The sequence below is a fragment of the Sinohyriopsis cumingii genome, chromosome 4, assembly GCF_028554795.1.
Source record: "Sinohyriopsis cumingii isolate HCF-2022 chromosome 4, ASM2855479v2, whole genome shotgun sequence".
Classification (NCBI taxonomy): Eukaryota; Metazoa; Mollusca; class Bivalvia; order Unionida; family Unionidae; genus Sinohyriopsis; species Sinohyriopsis cumingii.
Window position 1 is genome coordinate 16,939,018 of NC_142964.1, and position 23,135 is coordinate 16,962,152.

Below are 23,135 nucleotides of genomic sequence, written 5' to 3' on the forward strand. Positions count from 1 at the left end.
GTATTTGTGACATCCATACATCTTTATGTGGTGATCTTGGATGAGTTCAGTATTTGTGACATCCATACAGCTTTATGTGGTGATCTTGGATGAGTTCAATATGAGTGATATCAATACATCTTTATGTGGTGATCTTGGATGAGTTCAATATGAGTGACATCAATACTTCTTTATGTGGTGATCTTGGATGAGTTCAGTATGAGTGACATCAGTGCATCTTTATGTGGTGATCTTGGATGAGTTCAATGAGTGACATCCATACATCTTTATGTGGTGATCTTGGATGAGTTTAGTATGAGTGACATCCATACATATTTATGTGGTGATCTTGGATGAGTTTATTATGAGTGACATCCATACATCTTTATGTGGTGATCTTGGATGAGTTCAGTATGGGTGACATCCATACATCTTTATGTGGTGGTCTTGTTTCAGATTATCTGACCTTGTAAACACTCCAGAGGTGATATTTCTAATCAGATTTTGATGAGATTTGGTATTTAAACTTGTATCATCAAGTAAACTTGTATCATCAAGATCTTTGACAATTTAATTTATGAGCAACAGACATGCATATTAATAAATGATCTTGTATCTAATTGAAGAAGCTTGTTAATAGTCTGGAGCCCATATTTCTGATCAGATTTTCATGAAATTTTTGTTGTAAGCTTGTATCATTGAGAGCATGGATACATACATATTAATGAGGATCCAGGCTAACCGGATGGTGGGAATCAAACCCACAACCTTTTTGTCACAAGTCTAAAACCGTGACCAATTAGCCAATCTGAGGAGGGCTGAATTGTGATGGTTTCTAAGATATAATAATAATAATGATGATAATAATAACAAGAATAAGAATTTATCTGTTTAGTTTACATTCTGACACTGCAAGTTGTAACTTGAGCAGGGTCCCAATTGGTGGGAAAGGACAGTAGTCCATAGTGCACAGATTAACTTACTTAATTATGCCAGGATATAGGTTGGGTCTTCTTTGCAATTAAAAACAGTGTATAATTAAATTTTTGAAGAGGGTTTAGGCATTGGGGAACATTATCATCCCTGTATTAGCTCTTAAGCCAGTTCAATACTCTAGAATTTAGTCACATTGAGTAATTTGCATTTGTAAGTAAATTTGCAAGAAAATATGTTTACATTTTCTGCATTTAGTTAATGTTAATACATAATTACATTGCTCATATTATCCATGCTTTTGCTTCAGCCTAAGCAGAATGCTTACCTATTATAGTTCTGGAAGCAGACTAAAGAACACCCAACAAAGTTATACAGGTCTGTGGTGGTTGGTACCAAGTATAGTTGGTTATCCCATAGAAGCCACTTTATGCTTTTGTGCCTTGATATTACAGGAATGTGGGGCATTCACGATCGTCAGCTGATGCTGCGTCAAGCTCTGTATAAGACCCTGACTGAAAAATCATATCGTGATGCACTGTACAGACGTTGGAGATGGCAGCAAACTCAGGCTAACAAACAGGTATCATCCAAGTCCAAAGATATTCATTTGATAGTTTAGAATAGGAGCACATTAAAGTTGATAACAACAATCTCAGTGGTGGTAACATTTTCACTTGCTGTAGACACTTCAAATAAGGTAATCAGATGGCAAGAACAGTTTATTTTGTGTTAGCAGCAAATAAAACCATCAAGCTTATGTTGGAGAGAGTCAATTTTGAGTAAAGTACCTTGCCCAGAAACACTACAGCAGCATACCTGGATCGATCAAATGGCAGGATTAGAACCTTCGCCCTTTTGATAGTGAATCTGCATTTAAAGCATGGAGCCACCTTGATTTCTGACAAGAACAGACGTTGAAGAAATGTATTCGTGTCATCTTTGTCACTTAGATGAGAAACTAATGTAAAAGCATATTTATACATTTATGTGTACCATGAGAGTTGATTGAAATGATGTTGATAAAGCAGCTTTGTCTGAAAATCATTGAAGTGTGAGTTTCATTACTCTGCTGTTCTTTTTCGAGTAAGACTGCATACATAAAGATGCTTTAAAGAGGATTAAAATCTTTAAAAACAGTTGTACCTGAGTAATGGATCGAAGTGAATAAGTATTTAATTTAATTTTCATATACTAATTTTGTTTTGCTATTCTTTCTTTCATATTTTAGTATTTGTTATGTTTGAATATCTTTTAATTTTTCTGGCTTCTTTCTGTTCTTATCTCACATATCGATTTAAGGCAGTGAGTGGAAATTACAACTATCGGACACCTTATCAGTACGCATGCATTGAGACAATATAAAATGTGTTATAAATCTTTTTTTTCAAAGGGGTTAAAGTAAAACATACACATGTAAAAGCTATTATTTTATTACCAGATTACAGTATTTAAATTGATTTATCTCTGTTTATTTTTAAGAAAAAATTGGTGGAAAATGTGTTGGGGTGAGGGTGTCAGCATCATAGTAGTAAATTTTTTGTTGGGGCTTTAATTTCATTTTTTGAGGCAATCACAAAAACCACAAAAATTGGTCCCCATGCAGATTTCTGATATTACAGTATATTGTTTGGACAATGTCAGTTTCAGTCACCTGATCATCTCGCATATCTGGATTAAACAGTTTAAGCTTAATCACTTGACTAAACAATGACTGTCCAAGAACATTCAACCTTCATGTGAAAATATCAGAAATATTTATAGACAAGAGCATTGCCCACTATTATATCTGTTGCCATTTTTGTACAGACAGAACAGTTTACCTTTTCCTGCTGGTTTTAAGGTCAAGGTCTTGCTCAACAATCAGGTTCTTCCCTTTTCTGCACTTGATCTCTAATGTACTTTTGAGATAGAAACATGAAGCTACGCTGATTCCTGTGTCTACCGGATCCAGTAAGCCTAGGACAAATCCAAGAAACCAGCTTTGTATATTTCTTTAAAAGAGGGTTATGCTTATGATTGGGAAAACATTATTAAATAAAAATTTACCCATAATAAAATGAGAAGTAGGAAATTGGATTCTCAATGAGCAGAGACTGGTCATGGGAGAATTACAATGTTTGACTTGTCACAACCTCTTTGTTTATCAGGCTTGAAATGTTCCAGCATTTTCACTCTATTTTCTTGCTCAGTTCCTATGCTTTTTTAACATTTCTTGTCTTTGATGGTACTTGTTTTTAATATTAATATCTTTCCTTGATTCTAACTTATAAAAAGTGCAACATTTTAGAATTTTAGGAATAAACCATCTCACCAGATTAGATTATAGAAAAGAAGCATTTTCTGTAGATGGGGAGATCCCAGTTCACTGAATTTGCTTGCTTGTTTAACATTCTTATAAAAATTTCTTTATTTAGTCTGGTCTGATACTGTCAGAGGATGAATGGCAGACAGAGTGGGAAAATGTGCTGCGACTGGCATCCACCACCCCCAGAACCTTGCCTGGAGCACTTCGAAGAAACAGCAGCTGTTATGAGAGTCCTGTCACTCAAGGGTACATTTTATTTTCCTGCAGAAAATACCGATTTTTGCGCCTATACAATATACAGATGTTGTCCCACCATTTAATAATTTTGACATTATACAGATGTTGTCCCACCATTTAATAATTTTGACATTATACAGATGTTGTCCCACCATTTAATAATTTTGACATTATACAGATGTTGTCCCACCATTTAATAATTTTGACATTATACAGATGTTGTCCCACCATTTAATAATTTTGGCAACAGTACTTATCAGCTGGAACAAAGTAATACTCATGAGTTGAACTGCAGACAATATAGACCCATAATGCACCAGATCTGCCAGGCCATTATGACAGATCAGGTATTCAGTCTGTGTAGTTGGACACAACTTGTAAATGAGTATGTATAACGAGTGTAGCATAATCAGTCTAAATGGTAGATAACACATGCGGTATATTAATTGCTTCTCAGTGCAGAGTTATCAGACTTCCCTGGGTCAATCCATATTTTTCTCTACACCAATGATGATGAAGACTTTTCATCAGTTACAGGATGATTTAGGTTTCACCAAAGCTTTCCTGCACATTATGATAGTTTGAGGCAAGAACAGCTTAATGTGTGATATTCTAAACAGTGTTAAGCTTTTAAAGTTAGGAAATGTTTTCAACATTTTGTCAAAGAGGATAAAATAAACTTGCTTGAGCTTTAGCCAATCTTCCTCTTGATAAATTGTGAATATATTTAAGACACTGGTGTATTTTCCTGCATAAATTAGTGAGAAAAGACACTGTTTTGCAATATTTTTTGCTACCGCACTCCTGTGTGACAGTCAGTCAGTTGCTCAATTCCTCTGTATGAGTATTAGAGAAGCTGCTTTTCTTTGTCAGATACATTACCCAATCACATTAACATTAGGAATTACTTCCAGGATCTAGCTCTCCCATAGACTTGAAAAGTCTCCTTGTCTGTACTTTGTATGGACAAAAGAAAGTAACTCCAGATTTATAGATTGCCACCCTTACTCTGCTAGGTGGCACTTCATATACCTATTATAGCCAGTTTAAATTTTCACAGTAGCCTGTCAACAGACCTCATTGAATCGGTGGATTTTTCTTAGGCTAGCCATCCAACAGTCTTTTTTGATGGTACAGTAAGTCAGACAATCATTCTATATAGTGTATGCAACATTTTTGTGAATTCTCATATTTTGCAAATTTGTGCACTCCATAATCAATGCTGTATACTACCTCAGTTCACTAATTTTGTTCATAGGTTTGCCTATTTGAACACATTATCACTTTCTTAAGATCTATTTATAATATTGTCAGTATATTAATTACCATTTTGTTTTATCCTTCTAAATTCTCTTGGCAACTCTTTTCATGTTTGACTTGCAGACTATTGTTCATTTAAGACATCGATGGAAACATGCGTTCATATTGTGATATTTGATAACAATTATCTTACCTTGTATTTATACCAGGTGTGCTTTATTAATTATGTCTTCAGATAGACTGCAGCAACATGGCAATTAAATACAAAATGTGCAGGAAATTTAAGGTGGGGAAAGACACTAGTCCTGCCCAGCCAGCATGAAATGCTCATTGTGCAACACCTGCAAGGTGTGCATTTTGTGGACAGAAGACATGTGGTCCAGTGTTCTTCAAAAACAACTTATGGGCAAGGAAAACAGCCTGGTCTAAATCTAGTGAACAAGATGTTGTAAGTTTACACCCTACCTCAGATTGATTATCTTGTTTATTTGGGGATCTGGGAATGCCTTCCCTTCTACCTGTTAAATTGCCTTGTACTGATGAAATATTGCAGCCAGACAACCACAGATTCTTTAATCAAGGATGATCATTAAGCTTGTCAGCAAGAATGTCAGTAAGTAAATATGACGAAGTTGTTTTGTAGAAATCAAGGCGGCCCACTGGGTACAAGTCATCTCCCAGGCATGGTATCAGTGACAAATATGCACATATGAGGGTAGTATTTTATCTGCCGCTCTATTGCCCCACCCATCTATCAAGTTTATCACAGTCACATATTTGCAGTTCTGGTTGTCAAGATACCAGTCCAGTCATTCAGACACATTAGACATGGTATAGGTTCAGTTTCATAACGTTGTTTGTCTGTATAATCAGCGTCAGTGCCCAGACCAGCCATCTGTACTGACCCAGCCAGCAATGCTATCCAAGCCAATCAAGCAGACCATGCCAGACTGTCACCTTAGAAAACAAGTAGTCCAGGTTGTCTCAAGACCACCTTTCTTAGCCAGCCTGTCAGAAAGATAAGTGGCAGTGCATGCTGATGATACGGTGTCATCTTTACCATATTGTATTACATACCCCAGCACATCTGTTCAAAGACCATTTTTACATGGAGTCTCCTGTCAATTCTGATTCTGACTGAATTCAATTTTAAAGCTGCCATATTTTGAGCTATACCCTCTATAGAATGTCCCCCACCTCTGGTCCCAAGTATCATATATACCTGCTTATAACTCGATTCACCCTCAGAGACAGATATGATAGAAACTACACTCAGACATAGCAAAATTACAGAGGACAAGGGAGCAATAGCAGATTGTCTCACTCTACCTCTTGCAGATAGGCAGAGAGGGGAGAGTGAAAGCATGATTTCTCCCATCTTGGTCTCCACATTCCAAACAGTGAGTTCCTTCCTCTTCTGCCTCCATGTGACCCCTCAGTGGGTGGCAGGCTCCTTCTGTCCACAGTTCATGGACAGATCTATTCCTTCACAATGAGTGGTTGATAAAATTTGTTTCAGTGAGGCTGCACATTTTATTCAGTCAGACACGCACACATGTTGGTTCTCTTGATGATGGGACAGACTGAGAGACCCATTCAAGGCTGACATATTGCAGAAGGAGATGAAGACATTTCTTGACAAATGGGCTGTAAATATTGTTCAGAAACCAGCATCCTCAAGCTGTGAACATTTCTGTTCTTGGTCAAGAAAGCCAGTTGGAAGTTGTGCCCAATTATAGATTTAAGCAAATTCAATGTGTTCATCAAAGACGCAGAATTCAAAATGGAAATGGCATGGTCGTGCAACCCAACAAATAAGTGTGAGAATGGCTGATGTATAATTCTCCATGTAACATCAGGAAAATATCTGCATTTCACCTACAGGGGAGTAGTGTACAAGCTTCATACACTTCCTTTCAGCCAAGTTCTTGTCCTTTCCCAAGATTTCATTTATTGTGTATGGAGTTTTTCACCCATTTAGACCTAGTTTATCTTCCTCCAAAATGCATAGTCTGTATTCTTCTTGTATCAGACAGGTCTTCCCAAAAATTTGTCATTGCAAGAAAACCTTTCTTTTTAATTATTTGTCAGGTGCAAGACCCTACAGAGTATTTCCTTCGACATGTATGTGCACTTAAATTCATTTGTGTCTACTATCATTAGGAGAGTTTCAGCAGAGTTCTTTGATCTTATAAGGTACTTTTAGGTAGAGCTCAGCATTTCTTCCTCTCTTTACCTATTCTCCTAATGCTAATGTGATTATGTAATGTATTAGACAGAGAAAAGAAATTTTAGAATAAATTATGTTTGTCATAAATATTATCCAGATCACGTTTCTTTAAATACCTCCCACCTCTTGCCACATTGTGACCATCCTGTCTGAGACGGTACTAGAGTTAAAACTGGCTTTATCTTGTATATGAAGTGACACATAGCAAAGGAAGGGGAGGCAATCATTAAGAGTTACTTCCTTTTGTCAATGCTAGCTTAGTGTATGGGAGGGCTGGCTTCAGTAAGTAGAATAAGCCATTCCTAACATTAAAGTGATTGTGTAAGTATTTTTGGAGAAACATAATTACCAAAAATTCCATTTTAATACCAGTAATAATTGGCTGACTAAAGTATACATGTTGGTGCATGCAGAGCAGGATCTAGCCAGTTTCTTAGCTCATCCAAAACTTGAAGTCCATCCATTGCCCATGCCTAGCCATCCATTAGCACAAGTTAATATATTACTCCTCTTAAACAGCTTTGAAAATTGCTATGAAACTTTACACACACATTCATCTACTGGACCAGGTCTATTTGATCCTAAATGAAAATGGTGCAACTTTGGGGTCCAATATGGTCACCACAATGACTACCCCTGAGTGGATGGTCATATCAGTATAGATTTTTCAGTAGGAGACATTTTTTGATGTCTTCTTGGTCATAAATGATCTGATGTCCATTATCTTGAATTTTTTTTATATTTCTTCTCTTCTTCAGTAGATGGTCATATTAACATCAGGTTTTCACTCGAAGACTTCTCATCATGTCTTGTTGGTCCAAGACAAAAAAAAAAGTTGCTGAGCTGATAGCCAATTTGGTCACCAGATTGGCCATCATGAACATTTTGTTTTCACTATTCCTTCTGAATGGATAGTCGTATCACCATAGGAATTTTACCCAAAGGCTTCTCGTGATATCTTAGTGATCCCTGATGGAAAAGGTGTCAATCTGATGTTCAACATGGCCACCATAGTGGCTCTTGAAAAATCTTGTTCCCCTGAATGAAAAGAAATATTGACATCATGTTTCATCAGAAGACTTCTTATGATGTATTGTTTTTCAAGAATGAAAATGGTGTCAGTCTGATTCCAATATGGGTACCACAGTGGCCATCTTGATTTTATTACCTAAAATATCTTAGACCCTATTTCATCTGTTAATATTTTAGAGTGACTCATCTGTAGCAAATATACATCACAGTTACCTTATTTTCACGCTTGAGTGACTTGAATATTTTCAGCTGTTAGTTAATTGTGTGAAATATACTTGACCCTGTTTTATTTATTCCCTTGTATATTTGAATGTATTTTTAATGAGAGTAACTCGTCCGTCAAAAAATTAGGTCATATGATTTAATTTTCACACTTGATTGATGTTTGTATTTTAGCCATTTGTTTGTTATATCCCCTGTATGTTTTACTTTATAGCATCAAGAATTACGAAACTATATTTTGACCCTAATCTTTGTTGAGGCATTGTAATGAGCAGTAATATTTCTTTCATGGTGGCTTAGTCGCTAGACTCAGAGCCAGAGGTTAAAGGGTTTGAAGTTTGTCCAGATCAGCTGTTACGGCCAATTTCTTTGCAAAGGTCTGAATTCCTTGACATTGGTCTTTGTTACCAGTATATTGTAAGCTGCTCCGGATGTGCTCCACTTGGCAAAAAGATTCATGTTTGCCAATAAACATGTTCATACATTTGGCAGAATCAGGACATCCAACCAAAAGATTGACAAATTATGAACAGTTGATTGGCTTTTAAACCAATAGATTTTTTACTGACTTAAATTTACGTGTTTTGAGGGGATATGAAAATAAAACAAGTGCAGTTTTTTCTACAGTATGTGGTATGTTTATACTATAGTAAAACAATAAAACAGCAAATTTTGGACATGAATCAGTTTCTTCTGGATAATATTTTAAAAATAATTATTAATAAAAGTGTGTATTGTTAATTAAATGAAAAAGGATGAGTTGTGTATCTCATTCACTGTAAAGAGTTTATAAAAACTTACTGGTGACCATTGATGACATTCATTGTGATTATTAAGTTTAACATTTATCAGAATCTCACTACTTTTCTGGTTTATATTTCCCTATGAATTACTTTTTATTTTGTGAAAAATGGATTTTGTCCTCTCTGTATCAGCATTAGAATGCAGCAGTGACATATAATCACACTCATCCTTCAAACAAGTTCAGACTTTGGTTTAGGGTTTTTAAGACTGTTTACTGCTGTCCAGTACTCTTCCAAAGTAAGTTCACCTCAAGGAGGAAGATCCCAGGTTGGACTTGAGATGTATTCCTGGCCTCCTATTTGTTAGCTTTTTTTATAATTGGGAGAAAGCACATGTTTTGGCATTTTGAAGAATTGAGCTAAACAAATATGAGTGACCCTTAAATATTCCTCGAAAACTTCTTGAATAATATAAAAACAATTAAACAATAAAAAAATATCAAAACACTTTCTCAATTGTTTGTTCTAAAATCATTTTTGACTCCTTTTATCTCACCTTTGCCAAAGGTCACCTGATTTTTATTCATAGATTCAAAAGTCGTCATGATCTACCTTTGATCCCTTTATTACTTGGAACACCTAATAAAAACATCTTTTGTTTGACTTTAAATTCTACACATTACAAAAATAAGGTAATTGATTAATAGCTTTTTTTGTACACGTTAGCCTTCTTAATCCAATTACTCAGGCAGTCATCATTGCACCACTCATTGTGTTATAGCATTTCCTGTCTCCAGTAGACTAGTTTCCACTTGTTTCTTTAATGTGAGGACTGAGCATCTAAAAGGGAAAGAAAAACTGGTGGGGGTTGTCTTAAAATATATAAAACAATGATCTTTATTTTTCAAAAGCAGTAGATTGCACTATGAAATCAGTATATGTGGTAGGTAGCCTTTAAAATGTTATGTTTGTCCAACCATTGATAGAACCACATTTATACATGTTGTTCATCTTGGGTAAGTGTCTTTAAATGATAATGGTGGTGGCATTGATGATGATGATTGTGTCATTGTTCCTATGAGGATGTGCTTTTGCATGTGTGTTTCAGTATTACTAATGTCACACAATTCCAGCACTATTTAAAAAAAAGAGACTTTGAAATCTAGATATGATTGTGGATGGTTTGTAGAAATGCACAACAGCTTTATAATTTTGATCTATTTCCAACAGGCGGGGCTTAGATAAAAAAGGACACATATTTAGGACTGATTGGCCTGGTGTCAGGATAATGTGACTGGGTGGGACAACATGCCACAAGCTTCAACATAGTGATAAGACTGAAAAGGTTCTTAAAAATCCAAATCACACACACTTGTTAGTTTTAACCAAGAAAACTCGAGAAAGAGTAGTTATTGCCTCTTTTGAGAGCATGGTAATACTGAATCATAAAACAACAGTATTGTTTTTCTACTTTTTTTAATGATAAAATACTGGCTCATTCTCGGGTAGAAAATTGATAGGTATATAGTAAGATAAAAATCTTGCAGGAGAGTGATAATGTTCAGAATATATTCATTTTAATGAGGTGATCTTGCATGTAATTGGCTGAGTTTGCCATCACTTTAGTAACATTCTTTATGATCATAAATGGGTTTATGTCATCAAACTCTTAGATGACTTTGATTATAAGCAAGAAACTGTGCAAATTAATTATCCCTTTGCTTTTAAGAAGAAATTGTTTACAAGGTCATATTCAGATTTGGAAATAGCTTACATAGGTTGTGTTCTTGCAATGCTACATAAACATACTTAGTGAAATAGTCAGTTAGCAAGTTATACAAGCCAGTTGAACAATATCAGACTCACTTGGGCCTCTTGTTATTATTATTTGCAGGAAATCCACATCTCCAACCTCACCAATAGTATATGAAAGCCTTGAAGACTTCCATGTATTTGTGTTAGCACATGTTTTGCAGAGGGCTATAATTGTTGTGGCTGACACAATCCTGAGGGATGTTAGTGGAGAGGCATTGGCACCAATCCCATTTGGTGGAATTTATCTTCCTTTAGAATGTGATACATCCCATTGTTACAATCACCCACTACTGCTGACTTATGATGCTGCTCACTTCTCTGCCCTGGTTCCCATGGAAAGGACACAAAAAGACTGCAATCTTCCAGGTATAATTTTTAGAGGGCACATGCTGCTAAATAATAGCAGGGCTTGCTGGTTTTTACATGCCATGTACATCACTTTATCTCTTTTCTACCTGTTGTTTTATAGTACATGAACTAAGCAAAATGATATGGAAATGTTTGATCCACAAGTTTTGATTTATATTTGATGTGTGATTTTTTTCTAAGAAATTAAACCTCAGCTAACCCTGAAAAGGGCCATTTTATTCAAATTTCTCATGTTTTACCATCTTATATTTAACAGTAATGTGTGTACAGCTTTCTAAGGCTAGAATGGGTTGTGAGGGCTACTATCTTGAGGTAATATTACTCAATCTCAGGTCATTAAGCATTTCAGGACATGGCTGAGGTATATTAAATAACCAAAATTGACATTTAACATGATTTTTATCATTAAGTAACATGGTTTGTTCTTTGAGGTTACATATCATAAATTACAATTTGCACGGATATTTTATTTTGCATGTCAAGAGTCTTTTCATAATATCTGATAAATAGAACAGAATCAGGGCAGGGCAAGTCAGCTATGATGTTTTTATTTTAATAATATACTTCAGGGTCATTGTTGGGAAGAGGGGTGATTTGGCTAAAATTATGTTTCTATTCTACTTTGATTAGTTTAATTTTCTTTCCATAAATTTGCTCTAACTTCTCTAACTGCTCACTTTGCTCTTTCAAATGCTGTAAGATCACGTTTGCTTTCACTTAAATGAATTAAAGGAACAATGATGGACACATTTGTGTCCATATCATGCAGTGGAAATGAGAGCTAAGTACCTTTCCCAAGAACATCAAAGCAGCTGACCCAGGATGGCCTGGACAGGTATCAAACCTGTGAATTTTGGATAATGAGTTTGTGGCTCCACGAATTTAGTTACCATAGCTGCCATTAGTTGTTGTTGTTGTTGTGGGGTTTAACGCCATTTTTCAGCACGATAGGCTATACATGGTGGCCAGTATTAATGGTGGAGGAAGAACCCGGAAACCCCCGGAAAGAACCACCGACCCACGAGAAGCTACTGAGCTGCCATTAGTAGTAGAAGAATGATAAACTATACCAGTCTCGAGAAAATAGTTCCTACTTGTAACCTGACACAGTTTAGGTGGGTTATTCATTGGAGTTGTCCTGGGAGTATTACATAACAAGTTTAATATCTGGATACCAGAGGGATGGGAAAAGTTTTTCAGGGAAAAGACTTGTACATGTTATGAGAGGTCAGGTTGCTTTATAAAAAAAAAATATCTGCCAACATCTTTCACATTTCAGAAGTTCAGTTACACTAGCAATTTCATGGTAAACAAACACACACAACTAAATTTTGTCAACAAATATTATCCTAAGGAATCTTCTATAAAATATGATATCTGATGATTTTGATGATCATTTGGACTGAATTAGTTGAAGATAACAACACTCTCATTTTCTGTGGTAAACCAGCCATGTTAAAACCATGTGAGATACGGTCTTATATGATAGGTCACTCTTAATAGCTCTACAGTATGTTGGATAGGCAGTGTGCACCCATGTGTGACAGTGAGGCCATATTGGTTGCATCTGATTCAGATGACTGCCCATAATAAAACCTATATGGCAGCATGATTACATAGAATGTTCCACCAGATAAATCTGGTTTATAAGATTGGGAAATTATGATAGATTCAGAAATATATTTTATAACTAATGTTCGGATAGTGTTTGAAAAAGTACTCTTAAGTTTGTATACAAGTTTTATTGTGCTTCAGCTTCAAATTTTAGAGACTATGCTCTTTGTAATTATTTTATGATGTTAATGACTCTAATTACAGAGTGGCCATTACAGACTATGCTCTTTGTAATTGTTTTATGATGTTAATGACTCTAATTACAGAGTGGCCATATGAGACTATGCTCTTTGTAATTGTTTTATGATGTTAATGACTCTTCTTACAGAGTGGCCAGCTGCAATTTACAAATATTAGTGAGCAAGTATTTCTTGTGCATTTTTTTGTTCTGCTAGTATTTGTCTATTTGTACAACCACCATTACCACCCCCACCCCACCCACCACTGGAAAAACTTACAATCCAACCTACTGTACCAACCTCGTAAAGAAAATGTAGCTTGTGAACAGGTTATCTGTAAATTGTCTAGATATGAAAAAAATGATCCCATAGACTATAATCTACTCAGTGCCATAGCCGCTAAATAAGCGACTCTGCTATCCATTGATTTACTTTCCACTATCCAGGTTTGGATATTGTCACTACACCGACCAACTTGGAGGTCATGTCTGAATGATAAGATTAACAAAATAGTTCCAAACACGTGGCTGCATTCCTTCATTTCTCCTTCAAATACATTCCCCGATCACATTAACATTAGGGATATAAGCCTGCTACCTCTCGAATCCAGCCCTACTAAAAGACGAAAATTCGTCCTTTCTGTCTATCTCATATAGACCAAAGGGCAATAACTCTTGCCCCTTACATCCCCTTGCCACCGCCAGGTGTCACTAGTTTTTAAGCTTCGCTTGTACTGATAACACGTACATTATACCTCCAAACAATCCAAGCCATCTTAGCGTTAAATTGGACCATAAGAAGTTAAATTTGGATTTATTGTGTTGGACAATCATTCTTCTACAGGTTGTATACATTATTTTAACAATTTTTTTTCAAAATTGAGTGACTTTGTCACCCTTACGGATTTCGTTTACTGAAGACCATGTTACATACGCTATCGCGGAACTGTTATCAATTAAGAGTTAACGCGACACTGACTAATTTCGCTTACTCCATTAGTAACGGTTGTGGTATTAGCGAATTAATAACATGCTGAATTGCTAATTTGTGCTTTGTTTTCTTTTCTTGTGTCGTTTCAGTAGAAATATCAACCAAATGTATGAAATGCAAAAAGTTCAAAGCAAAAGAAGACAACCATGACTCTTGTATTGTATGTACCAAGTGTACATCATCTATACCATGCAGCGTGTGTAATACTTCAACAGAGCAAACGTGGGCTGATGTAGTCCAGAAGGCAGCAAAAGGGAGGAATAGACGGAATAAGTCGAAGAAAGATAGTATTGATGTCCTCAATATACATCCGAAGACAGCCTCCATTGTGAGCCTTGAGAGGGACGTTGGGGTCCCCCCTCCACCTAAAGTTCGTCGTTTGCAACCATCAGCTACAGTAACATCAGCGGCAGTGGAGGAAAATAATGTTGACAGGGTACAACAGTCCAACTTTGAACAGATGCGTCGTTTGGTCCAGGAAACAACGACGCAGCTATCAACATCAGGCCAGATATTACCCTTATTTCCCTCGCTCGCTTCCACAGCTTTTTCTGACTCTTTGGGGGAATGTTCCCCCAATTTTAGGCTGCCCAGTGGGCGTAAGTCAGGACGCATGGGGTTTTTACCGGATCCATCGGATCCATTTCTTTATACAACCTCTACATCAACGGCCGTCCAGCTGTCCCAGCATGGGGACCCTATTGCTAAAATGGTCCGACCAAACATGACTTACGGGGATTTTAGTGATAAATCTGTCCATCAAGCTGTACCGTTGGCAACATACCAATACTATGGCGGAGATTTTACTGAGAAATCTGTCCGTCCAGCCAGGTCATTGGAGCAGCCGGTACCGGTGATAGCAGGACCGTCGCCAACATTCAGACCGACCACAAGCCAGACAAACCAGCCAGCAGGGCCGGCCGTCCATATGTTCACGGCTTATCCACAAGGGAGAGTTAGTGACAGTGTTAAGGATGACGGAATCGCGTCATCTATGCCACCTTTTATGCTCTATCCAGAAATGCAAGCTATTACAGAACACGACTCGGCACACAGTGAGGGTGACGAAACTCCTGCAAATCAGCCGTACACAGATCCAACCATGGAACGGACTGAGTTTGGCTTCAAGGCGGCAGTGGAAGAAATTTATAGGGTGTTGGCAATTTCAGAATGTCTTCCACCTCCTAACGCCACTCAAGACTACAAAGTTAAGGCGTCTGTAGATCTTGACGGGGAGGAAGAGACGCCGTCCTTCCGGCTCCTTCCCCAGTCAGCAACCCCATCCCCTGTCCTCCTCTCCCCTCTTCACGGACGTACCGTCCGATTGCGAGAAGGATACCTCTCTACAACAGGAGATACGGTCGCTCATAGAAAAATGGGCGGCGGAGATTGTGAAAAAAACGCAATCGCCGGGGTTTTATTCCAGGCTGTTTCTTATCCAGAAGGCATAAGGCAAGTTGAGGCCGATCATCGACCTGAGTCGCCTCAACCAATACATTTTACCACCGAAATTCAAGATGGAAACGGCGAGATCAATCCGTCTTTCCATCCGGCGGGACGAGTATGCCGTCAGTCTAGATATGACCGACGCATATTTTCACGTCCCATTCCACCCCGCGTCATAGAAATTTCTCCGATTCACTTACCACAACGCGATTTATCAGTTCCAGGTCCTACCCTTTGGCCTCAACATCAGCCCTTGGGCTTTTACCAAGGTTATGGATTGCATCATCACCCTGTTCTGCTCGACTTCATCTACAGAAATGGCAGTGTACTTGGATGACATCCTCCAGAAACATATGGTAAGTTCTATTCTGCTCAAAGGCAGAAACAATCTTTTAGCACTTTTAAATCATCTAGGCTTTCTCGTGAACTGGAAAAAGTCCGATCTCCGTCCATCCCAGCGTTTTGTCCATCTGGGTATGGAGTTTCTCACCGATCTGAATCTGGTACGGCTTCCTCGCGCTCGCGTAATCCGGATCGTCGAACTTGTCGAGTCTGTTTCCAACTTGATCCCGCTTGGCCGTCTTTTTATGCGTCCCTTACAAATGACGTTGCTGGCACAATGGCGCCCCTTTTCAAGTCCCCTCAATCAAACAATAATGATCACGCCTGAGATACGATTGTTCCTGCATCAGTGGCACAACCCCGGTTGGCTGTCCACAGGGATTCCTCTGGAGATGCCCCAAGCGGAGATAACGGTATGTACCGATGCCAGTACCTACGGTTGGGGTGCCCACCTGTTGCCGGACTTCGCTACAGTCAGCGGCACGTGGGAGCCAGGGGAGAGGCTTCTCCACATCAACCTTTTTGAAATGAGGGCTGTCATCAATGCCTTTCATTTCTGAAAGGATCAACTCTCAGGAAAAACTGTCCTCATTATGTCAGACAACTCTGTGGTGGTGACTTACTTCCTCAAACAAGGGGGCACCAAATCACCAGACCTGTGCATTCTGATCTGGCAGTTTCTACATTGGTACAACATCCTCCACATCAACGTACAAATCAGACACATTCCCGGCAGACTCAATGTCTTGGCCAACACTCTATCAAGGAAAGGTCAGGTCATTCACACGGAATGGTCACTCCATCAATCAGTCTTTCTTCGGATTTGCACACTTTGGGGGCGTCCCATGATCGATCTTTTTGCGACAAGGTGGAATTGCAAGTTGCCCACCTTTGTCTCTCTGGTTCCAGACCCGGAGGCTTGGGCCGTAGACACTCTGTCAATCAGCTGGGAGGGGTTGTGGGCATTCGCCTACCCTTCCACGGTTTTGGTACCGAAAATAATCCAGAGGTTAAGGGGTCAGAACTGTCAGATGATTCTGATTGCCCCTCTCAGATGGAACAAGTCCTGGGTCACCGATCTACTCGATCTAGCGATAGATCTACCCAGGAAGATTCCAACCAGCCCAAATCTTCTCAAACAACCGCAGTCACAGGTGTTCCACCCCTGCCCGGACCGTCTTCTTCTTCACACTTGGCTCTTGTCCGGGCAGCCTTGCGAGACAGACAATTTAAACCTTCGATTGTAGAGAGAATCTCAAGAGCAAGAAGGCCCTCCACTCTGAAGGCTTATGAGGGAAAGTGGCGTGTTTTCAGGGACTGGTGCCATATCAATAACATCGTCCCTTTGAGTGTCTCAGTCCCTCAACTGGCCGACTTTTTTCTCTGGCTTTTCAAGGAGAAACAGTTGGCTCCAATTACTATCAAAGGCTACCGCTCCATGATATCAGACACATTCCGCCGTCTTGGTAGATGTGATATTGGGCATAACAAAGATCTATCAGATCTTTTAGCCAATTTTGATTTCAATCGACCAAAATCCCTCACCCTGTTTCCAAAATGGAATCTGTCCTGGGTTTTAACATGGCTCAGTTCAGACAAATTTGAACCTTTAGACCACACTTCGTTAAAGCTACTATCATGCAAAACATGTTTCTTGATAGCCTTAGCTTCAACATGCAGGGTGAGCGAGTTACATGCCCTTTCCAGTGACCCAAACTTTCTTCAATTCAGATCAGATGGTTCGGTGGTCCTCCTGACGCAACCAGGCTTTGTAGCCAAAAATAGGTTACCATCCATTGGCAATCAAAGAATCATCATTCGCTCGCTCTCTTCCTTAGATAAGTCAAGAGCAGCAGCCATGCAAGATCCTGTTCATGCACTCAAGCACTATTTAAAACGCACAGGCGTGTCGAGACACACGTAAGCGCCACTTTCTTCCGGTCAAAGCTGGTAAACGGGTTATCACCCCTCAAGCCCTTGCTTCATGGCTGAAGTGGGTTATACGCTCAGCGTACTCTGAGGTCTCACAAGATCAGAGTCGCCTCATAAAGATTGCGGCTCATGAGATTAGAGCAATCTCGGCGAGCCTGGCATTCGAACGCAATGTTTCGATCCGAGATATAATAGAAGCTGTTGGCTGGCATGCAGAGTCAACCTTCTCCGGTTTTTATCTCAGAGATTTGGCTTCGCAGAGGCAAACCTTGAATCTGGTGGGTCCGGTGTCGGCAGCCCAGATGACCACCAGACCCATTTAACACAATCAGCACAGCCTATCAGCTTCGCTGGATTCGCCAGTGAAATTTCATAGGTAAGAAGATTTCAATAACTATCTTCTTAACCGTATATAGGGGTCACATATCACGGGACCCTAGGCTGTGTTGCTGATGAAATTAGGAGAATGGGTTATCGTTCAAATGGGGAATCCAGCCATCATTCCCTAGAAGGTACCCGGGGTGGAGGTAGGATGCTCAGCATTCCCTCCTCCTATTACTTATTCTCCTAACGTTAATGTGATCCGGGAACGTATTTGAAGGAGAAAGCAAATTTTTAGTAAATTGTGTTTCTCCGAGAATACTTACCCGATCACATTACTTAAAAACCCTCCCAACCACCCCGCTATGCAAGTATCCTCGTATAATATATATCACTCAGCTTAAAAAACTAGTGACACCTGGCGGTGGCAAGGGGAGATAAGGGGCAAGAGTTATTGCCCTTTGGTCTATATGAGCTAGAAAAGACGAATTTTCGTCTTTTAGTAGGGCTGGATTCGAGAGGTAGCAGGCTTATATCCCTAACGTTAATGTGATCGAGTAAGTATTCTTGGAGAAACACAATTTACTAAAAATTTGCTTTATTTGTTATGACTTGCTAAGTTTATTCTAATATATCTCTTGATTGCTATTCAAACCAAGTTCAGTTCTTCACAAACAGAATGTGTTAACATGTTTTTGCGTAAAGTAAACTTGACATTGTTTATTGGAGTACTTCCATTGTCAGATCTTGAGCTTTGGAGGTGCATAATTTTGCATGTTGTTAAGCTCTTCATTGTTTGGAGGGTAGTTTTGCATATTGTTAAGCTCTTAAGTTTTGGAGGTAAGTAAATCTTGCATATAGTCCTCAATCCCATAATGCTTAATAGAAGTTATTGGTTTTGAAAAACACTGGAACTTGTGAAGTTTGGATTATAGTCTTCTTGAAAAATTAGGAGTTACCTCTCACATAATTTTTTCTTCCATTCTTTGTGGAACTTTGCTCCTTGGATAATTAAAATGTGAAAATATCACAAACTTTTTTTAATAAAAATTCAATGATAAAGAGAAGACTAATGAAAATTGCTGCTGTTTCTGTCATTGTGGTGCAGATATGAAATTTATAAGAGGTTTTTAATTAGTCAGCCTTGATTCAGTGAATTTGCTTGAAATGCCTAGCATATGCTTATGCCATTCATGTTAAATTTGGTGTTGTGATTGACCCTTCATTGTTAAGAATTACTCCCCAGTTATATTGTAATCATGTGTTCTCTTATTGCACAAGTTTAATTGATTAATGCTTTCACTCTTTGTGTCTTTTTATACTTTGGTGTATATGCATACCTGCCAGAATGCATGTCACACAAAAATATGGCTTTTTATTCCAAAACTTCCCTGACAAGGTTGTGATTATGAGAGAGAGAGATTAATCCATTTTGTTCATAGAGTTGGTATCCACTAATTCTGTTGATATGGAGTATTTTCTCCTTAAAGTGTGATACATCCATTATAATATCACAAACTTTAATTACAAAACTGGGAGTTATTGTTAATGTGAATTGATGTTTAAAAAATAGGACCGGTATGTCTCCAACTTCTTTTAAGTTTTCAGCTTTGATTGAGAAGCATTGAGATTTTAACAGCTGTTATGACTCTGTGGTCTGTAACTAAGTAAGAAAAATGGCAAAAACCAACAAGTTTGGTTAAATTCAACAAATAATTTATTTCCCAAGAATACAAAGTTAAAATTTAGAAAGAACAGTATTTTGAATTAAATCCCAAATAGTTATAAAAATTCAATCACATGTCCAATGTAAGAAGTTCCAATTGAATTCCAGTGGTATTCCAAATAAGTTCTGATATTGAATGTATTGATATGGTTCTAGTCTTGAATATGCTAATGTGCCAGTCACCTGGATTATGATGATGTGCTAACAGTCTTTGGATCTATCACAATAATATAATCTTTAAATATTCTTTTCTGAATTCACTGTAATTCAAAATGTTTCTGTCCAAAAATATTATTGAACGCTCTCTAATTCCAGTGAATAATAATTCAAATAAATAAATAAATACATCCAGATGAAGAAGAAAAAACAACACAACAGTAAGGCTGATTCTGCTTCAGGCTGTTAAGGCAAGAATCAGTAATCTCTCAAGTAAACAACAACATATAAAAAAGCTAAGACACGATAATAGAGCCTTAATGTAGATCAGCCTCCTCTCTAAAACATTCAGGGTTGTCAAAATTTTTAGGAATTTCCAAGTGAACCACTGTGTCCTAAACTCGGATTCAAATAAGCAATATCTCCTTCTAATATAATCTGAATATTGAATCTATACTCATAGAGAATATTAGCTATGTATTATGTTGTTTACAAAATAAATGTCACTGGTCAGGAACACTATTGATTGTGGATAAGGTCAAGTACACAGTAAAGATATACGTAACATCAGTCATTAAGAAAAGCCAACAGATAATACAAATTAAATATACATAACAGTAATAGTCAGAAAATGAAATTACTCCATCTTCCCCTGTATACTTGCCCCTCCATATCATGATGAAATGCTACATCTCTGCATTGAGCTGAAGGCAAAGCTGGCAATTGTGAAGTTGTTGGAAACTCTGTTTGTTGCAAGGCCATCAGCAGAATGTGAATGAGATTTCATAAATATCATCACAAGCATACAGAGACACCCATGTACTTTTCTGGAACAGGTCGGGTGTGTCAAAACAATATCCCCATGTCAGGCAGATAAGTAATCTGTATAGTGATGTCTTTTAAGCCATGGCACATATTTTTGTCACATGTACTGTCCCCTCTTTGGACCACAAAACAGTTTTGTGTCTCAGAAACCCAACCCTCCCAGCAGTTTCAGAAAAGTTGTCAGGTATGCATATATGAACTTCATGATTTCACTTAAAATCAACAAAGAAAGAAGAATATTTAAATCCAGTAGTATCCATATTATTCTAAGCTCCACTGGTCATAGACCAGAATAGCTTATGGAATTGTCTGTTGTCCATCATCCATCCATTAGCACAGGGGTCTCAAACACAAACCACCCTGCAGGCCTTATGGGGCCAGTTTCGATAGCGCAAGGGCCGCACCACCTATGTTATCTCTCATGACACCTTGTGATGCCAATTATTTTGTGGGTGACAGGATATGGCTTGGCAGGCCATGTGCTTGAGACCCCAGCATTAGCACAAGTTTGTTATCACTACTCCTTCAGTAAAATAATAAAATAGAGACAAACAGTTTATACATACAATTAAATTTTTGTAAGGGATATACAACATATAAATTTTTTAATTAACATTTTTTACAATTTTGTATAGTGCCTTGGTATTAAGGCTTTAGGATACAAAGTATCTAACTTATGACTCCAATATCTTTCTTTTATGAGTCTATTCATGTCTCCATGCACAGTATCTATTGGCATGAAAGAAAAATCAAGTAGAGATTATTGGTAGCACTACTCCTAACTACTTGGAGGATTGCAATGAAACTTTACACACACATCCTTTGGTCCTAAATGAAAATGGTGCTTCTCAGACATCCAGTATGTGTGAAAATCTTATCACTACTTCTGAATGGATACTCATATCAACATTTGCTTTCACTTAAGGAATTCTTATTATGTCTAGTTGGTCCTAGATAAAAATTGTGCCAATCTGATATGGCCACAGTTGTTATCTTTAAAATCTTGTCATCACTACCTCTTCCAGATGATTGGTCATAACAACATTGTGCTTTCACAAAAAGATTTCTTGTGATGTCTGGTTGGTGCTAAATAGAAATGTGGCCAATCTGATATCAAAATATGGCCACTATATATATATATATACTCAATTTTCAGGTACAGTGAGTGCAATAGAAACATTTAAAGATCAACACAAATTTAAATTCTTTGTTTCACTTAGATTTTCATTTTTGGAGTAAATCAATACAAGGTAAATTCTGAAGTACAATTGAGATGATTTACCGCCTGATCTATCATAAATAGGACAAAAGCAAAGAGATACATATTTTTACTGTGTTTTTAATTCACTTGAAGAAATGTAGGAATGTCACACATTTATTTAGTTCAGGGTACAATAAACTTTACATGTTTGCACATTACTTTTTGTTGAAGAGAAAACTGCTGATTTCCAAAGTCTACAGTCTTTGTTTAGTTTACATTTCAGTTTCTAATAGCTTTTGGCAAAATATCTTAAGGTTTGAGTGGAAAATCCCTCCCCAATAAATATGTAACACTGAGACTGTGGTAAATCCAAAAAAGTTAATTATGGTTTTTAAAAATGCATTATTTAAAATACCTTGAGCATAGCTACATATAGCCTTCAGGGTTCAGAAAAATTTAATAAATCTGAAATTAAAATTTGGAAGTAAATATGTTTATTTGATCAAAATACCTCTGTCTGAACTAGCAGTCTGTGACATCAACAGACTTAAAATCCTAATGCAGCATTATGAAAACAGATATGAAATTTGCCCAGTAGTCATTAAAGCACCGATTCAAGAAAGTGAAACTTAAGCAGAGCTTATTTAAGTGAAAAATCCTATTTTGGAGCCAGAGTTTCCAGAAGACATTACCCATGAGCAGTGGAAAAAATGTACATAATAAACATAAGGAACAGTTTCCAAACTTGCTCCGGTTGGCTAAGCTTGCTTTGTATATGCCCCATCAGCAGAGGTGTCTCAGCACCGAACAGTGTTCTTACGCTGATGAGGAACAGATTAAGCTCAGAAAAATTAACAAATTAATGCATATACAACTAGAGGCAACATCTTTTAAAGATTATGATTTCAATAGGACTCTAAGTGAGTGAGGCTGGAAGAAAGATAGCTGGATCTTGCAGTGTTAGGTAAATAGTGAGCTATGGCCATTTCCTCCTTTCCATCTTTTTTGTTCTACTCCCCCCTTATTTTTGTAATGACTGCTTCGGTGGCCTAGTGGTTGGAGCATCCGCCTCAGATGCGGGAGGTCATGGGTTTGATCCCCGGTCGAGTCATATCAAAGACTTATAAAAATGGTACTAACAGCTGCCTCACTTTGTGCTCAGCATTAAGAGGTTAGTGTTAGAACTGGTCTGCCTGGTGTCAGGATAATGTCACTGGGTGGGACATCATGCTACATGATGCCCAGATGCTAGACATCACTATAAACTGTCACACT

At 37.8% G+C, this 23,135-nt stretch overlaps 1 protein-coding gene across 3 annotated transcripts in view; it reads left to right on the top strand.

Moving 5' to 3' along the window:
• LOC149800687 (uncharacterized) overlaps window positions 1-23,135 on the top strand; it is a 121,397-nt gene that overhangs the window by 86,991 nt on the left and 11,271 nt on the right. For all 3 annotated transcript variants that reach the window (XM_089954721.1, XM_089954722.1, XM_089954723.1), the window contains 3 exons: window positions 1,368-1,495; window positions 3,330-3,466; window positions 10,839-11,125. In XM_089954721.1, the coding sequence (XP_089810847.1) occupies window positions 1,368-1,495; window positions 3,330-3,466; window positions 10,839-11,125 (552 nt within the window). The remainder of the gene's footprint in view (window positions 1-1,367; window positions 1,496-3,329; window positions 3,467-10,838; window positions 11,126-23,135) is intronic.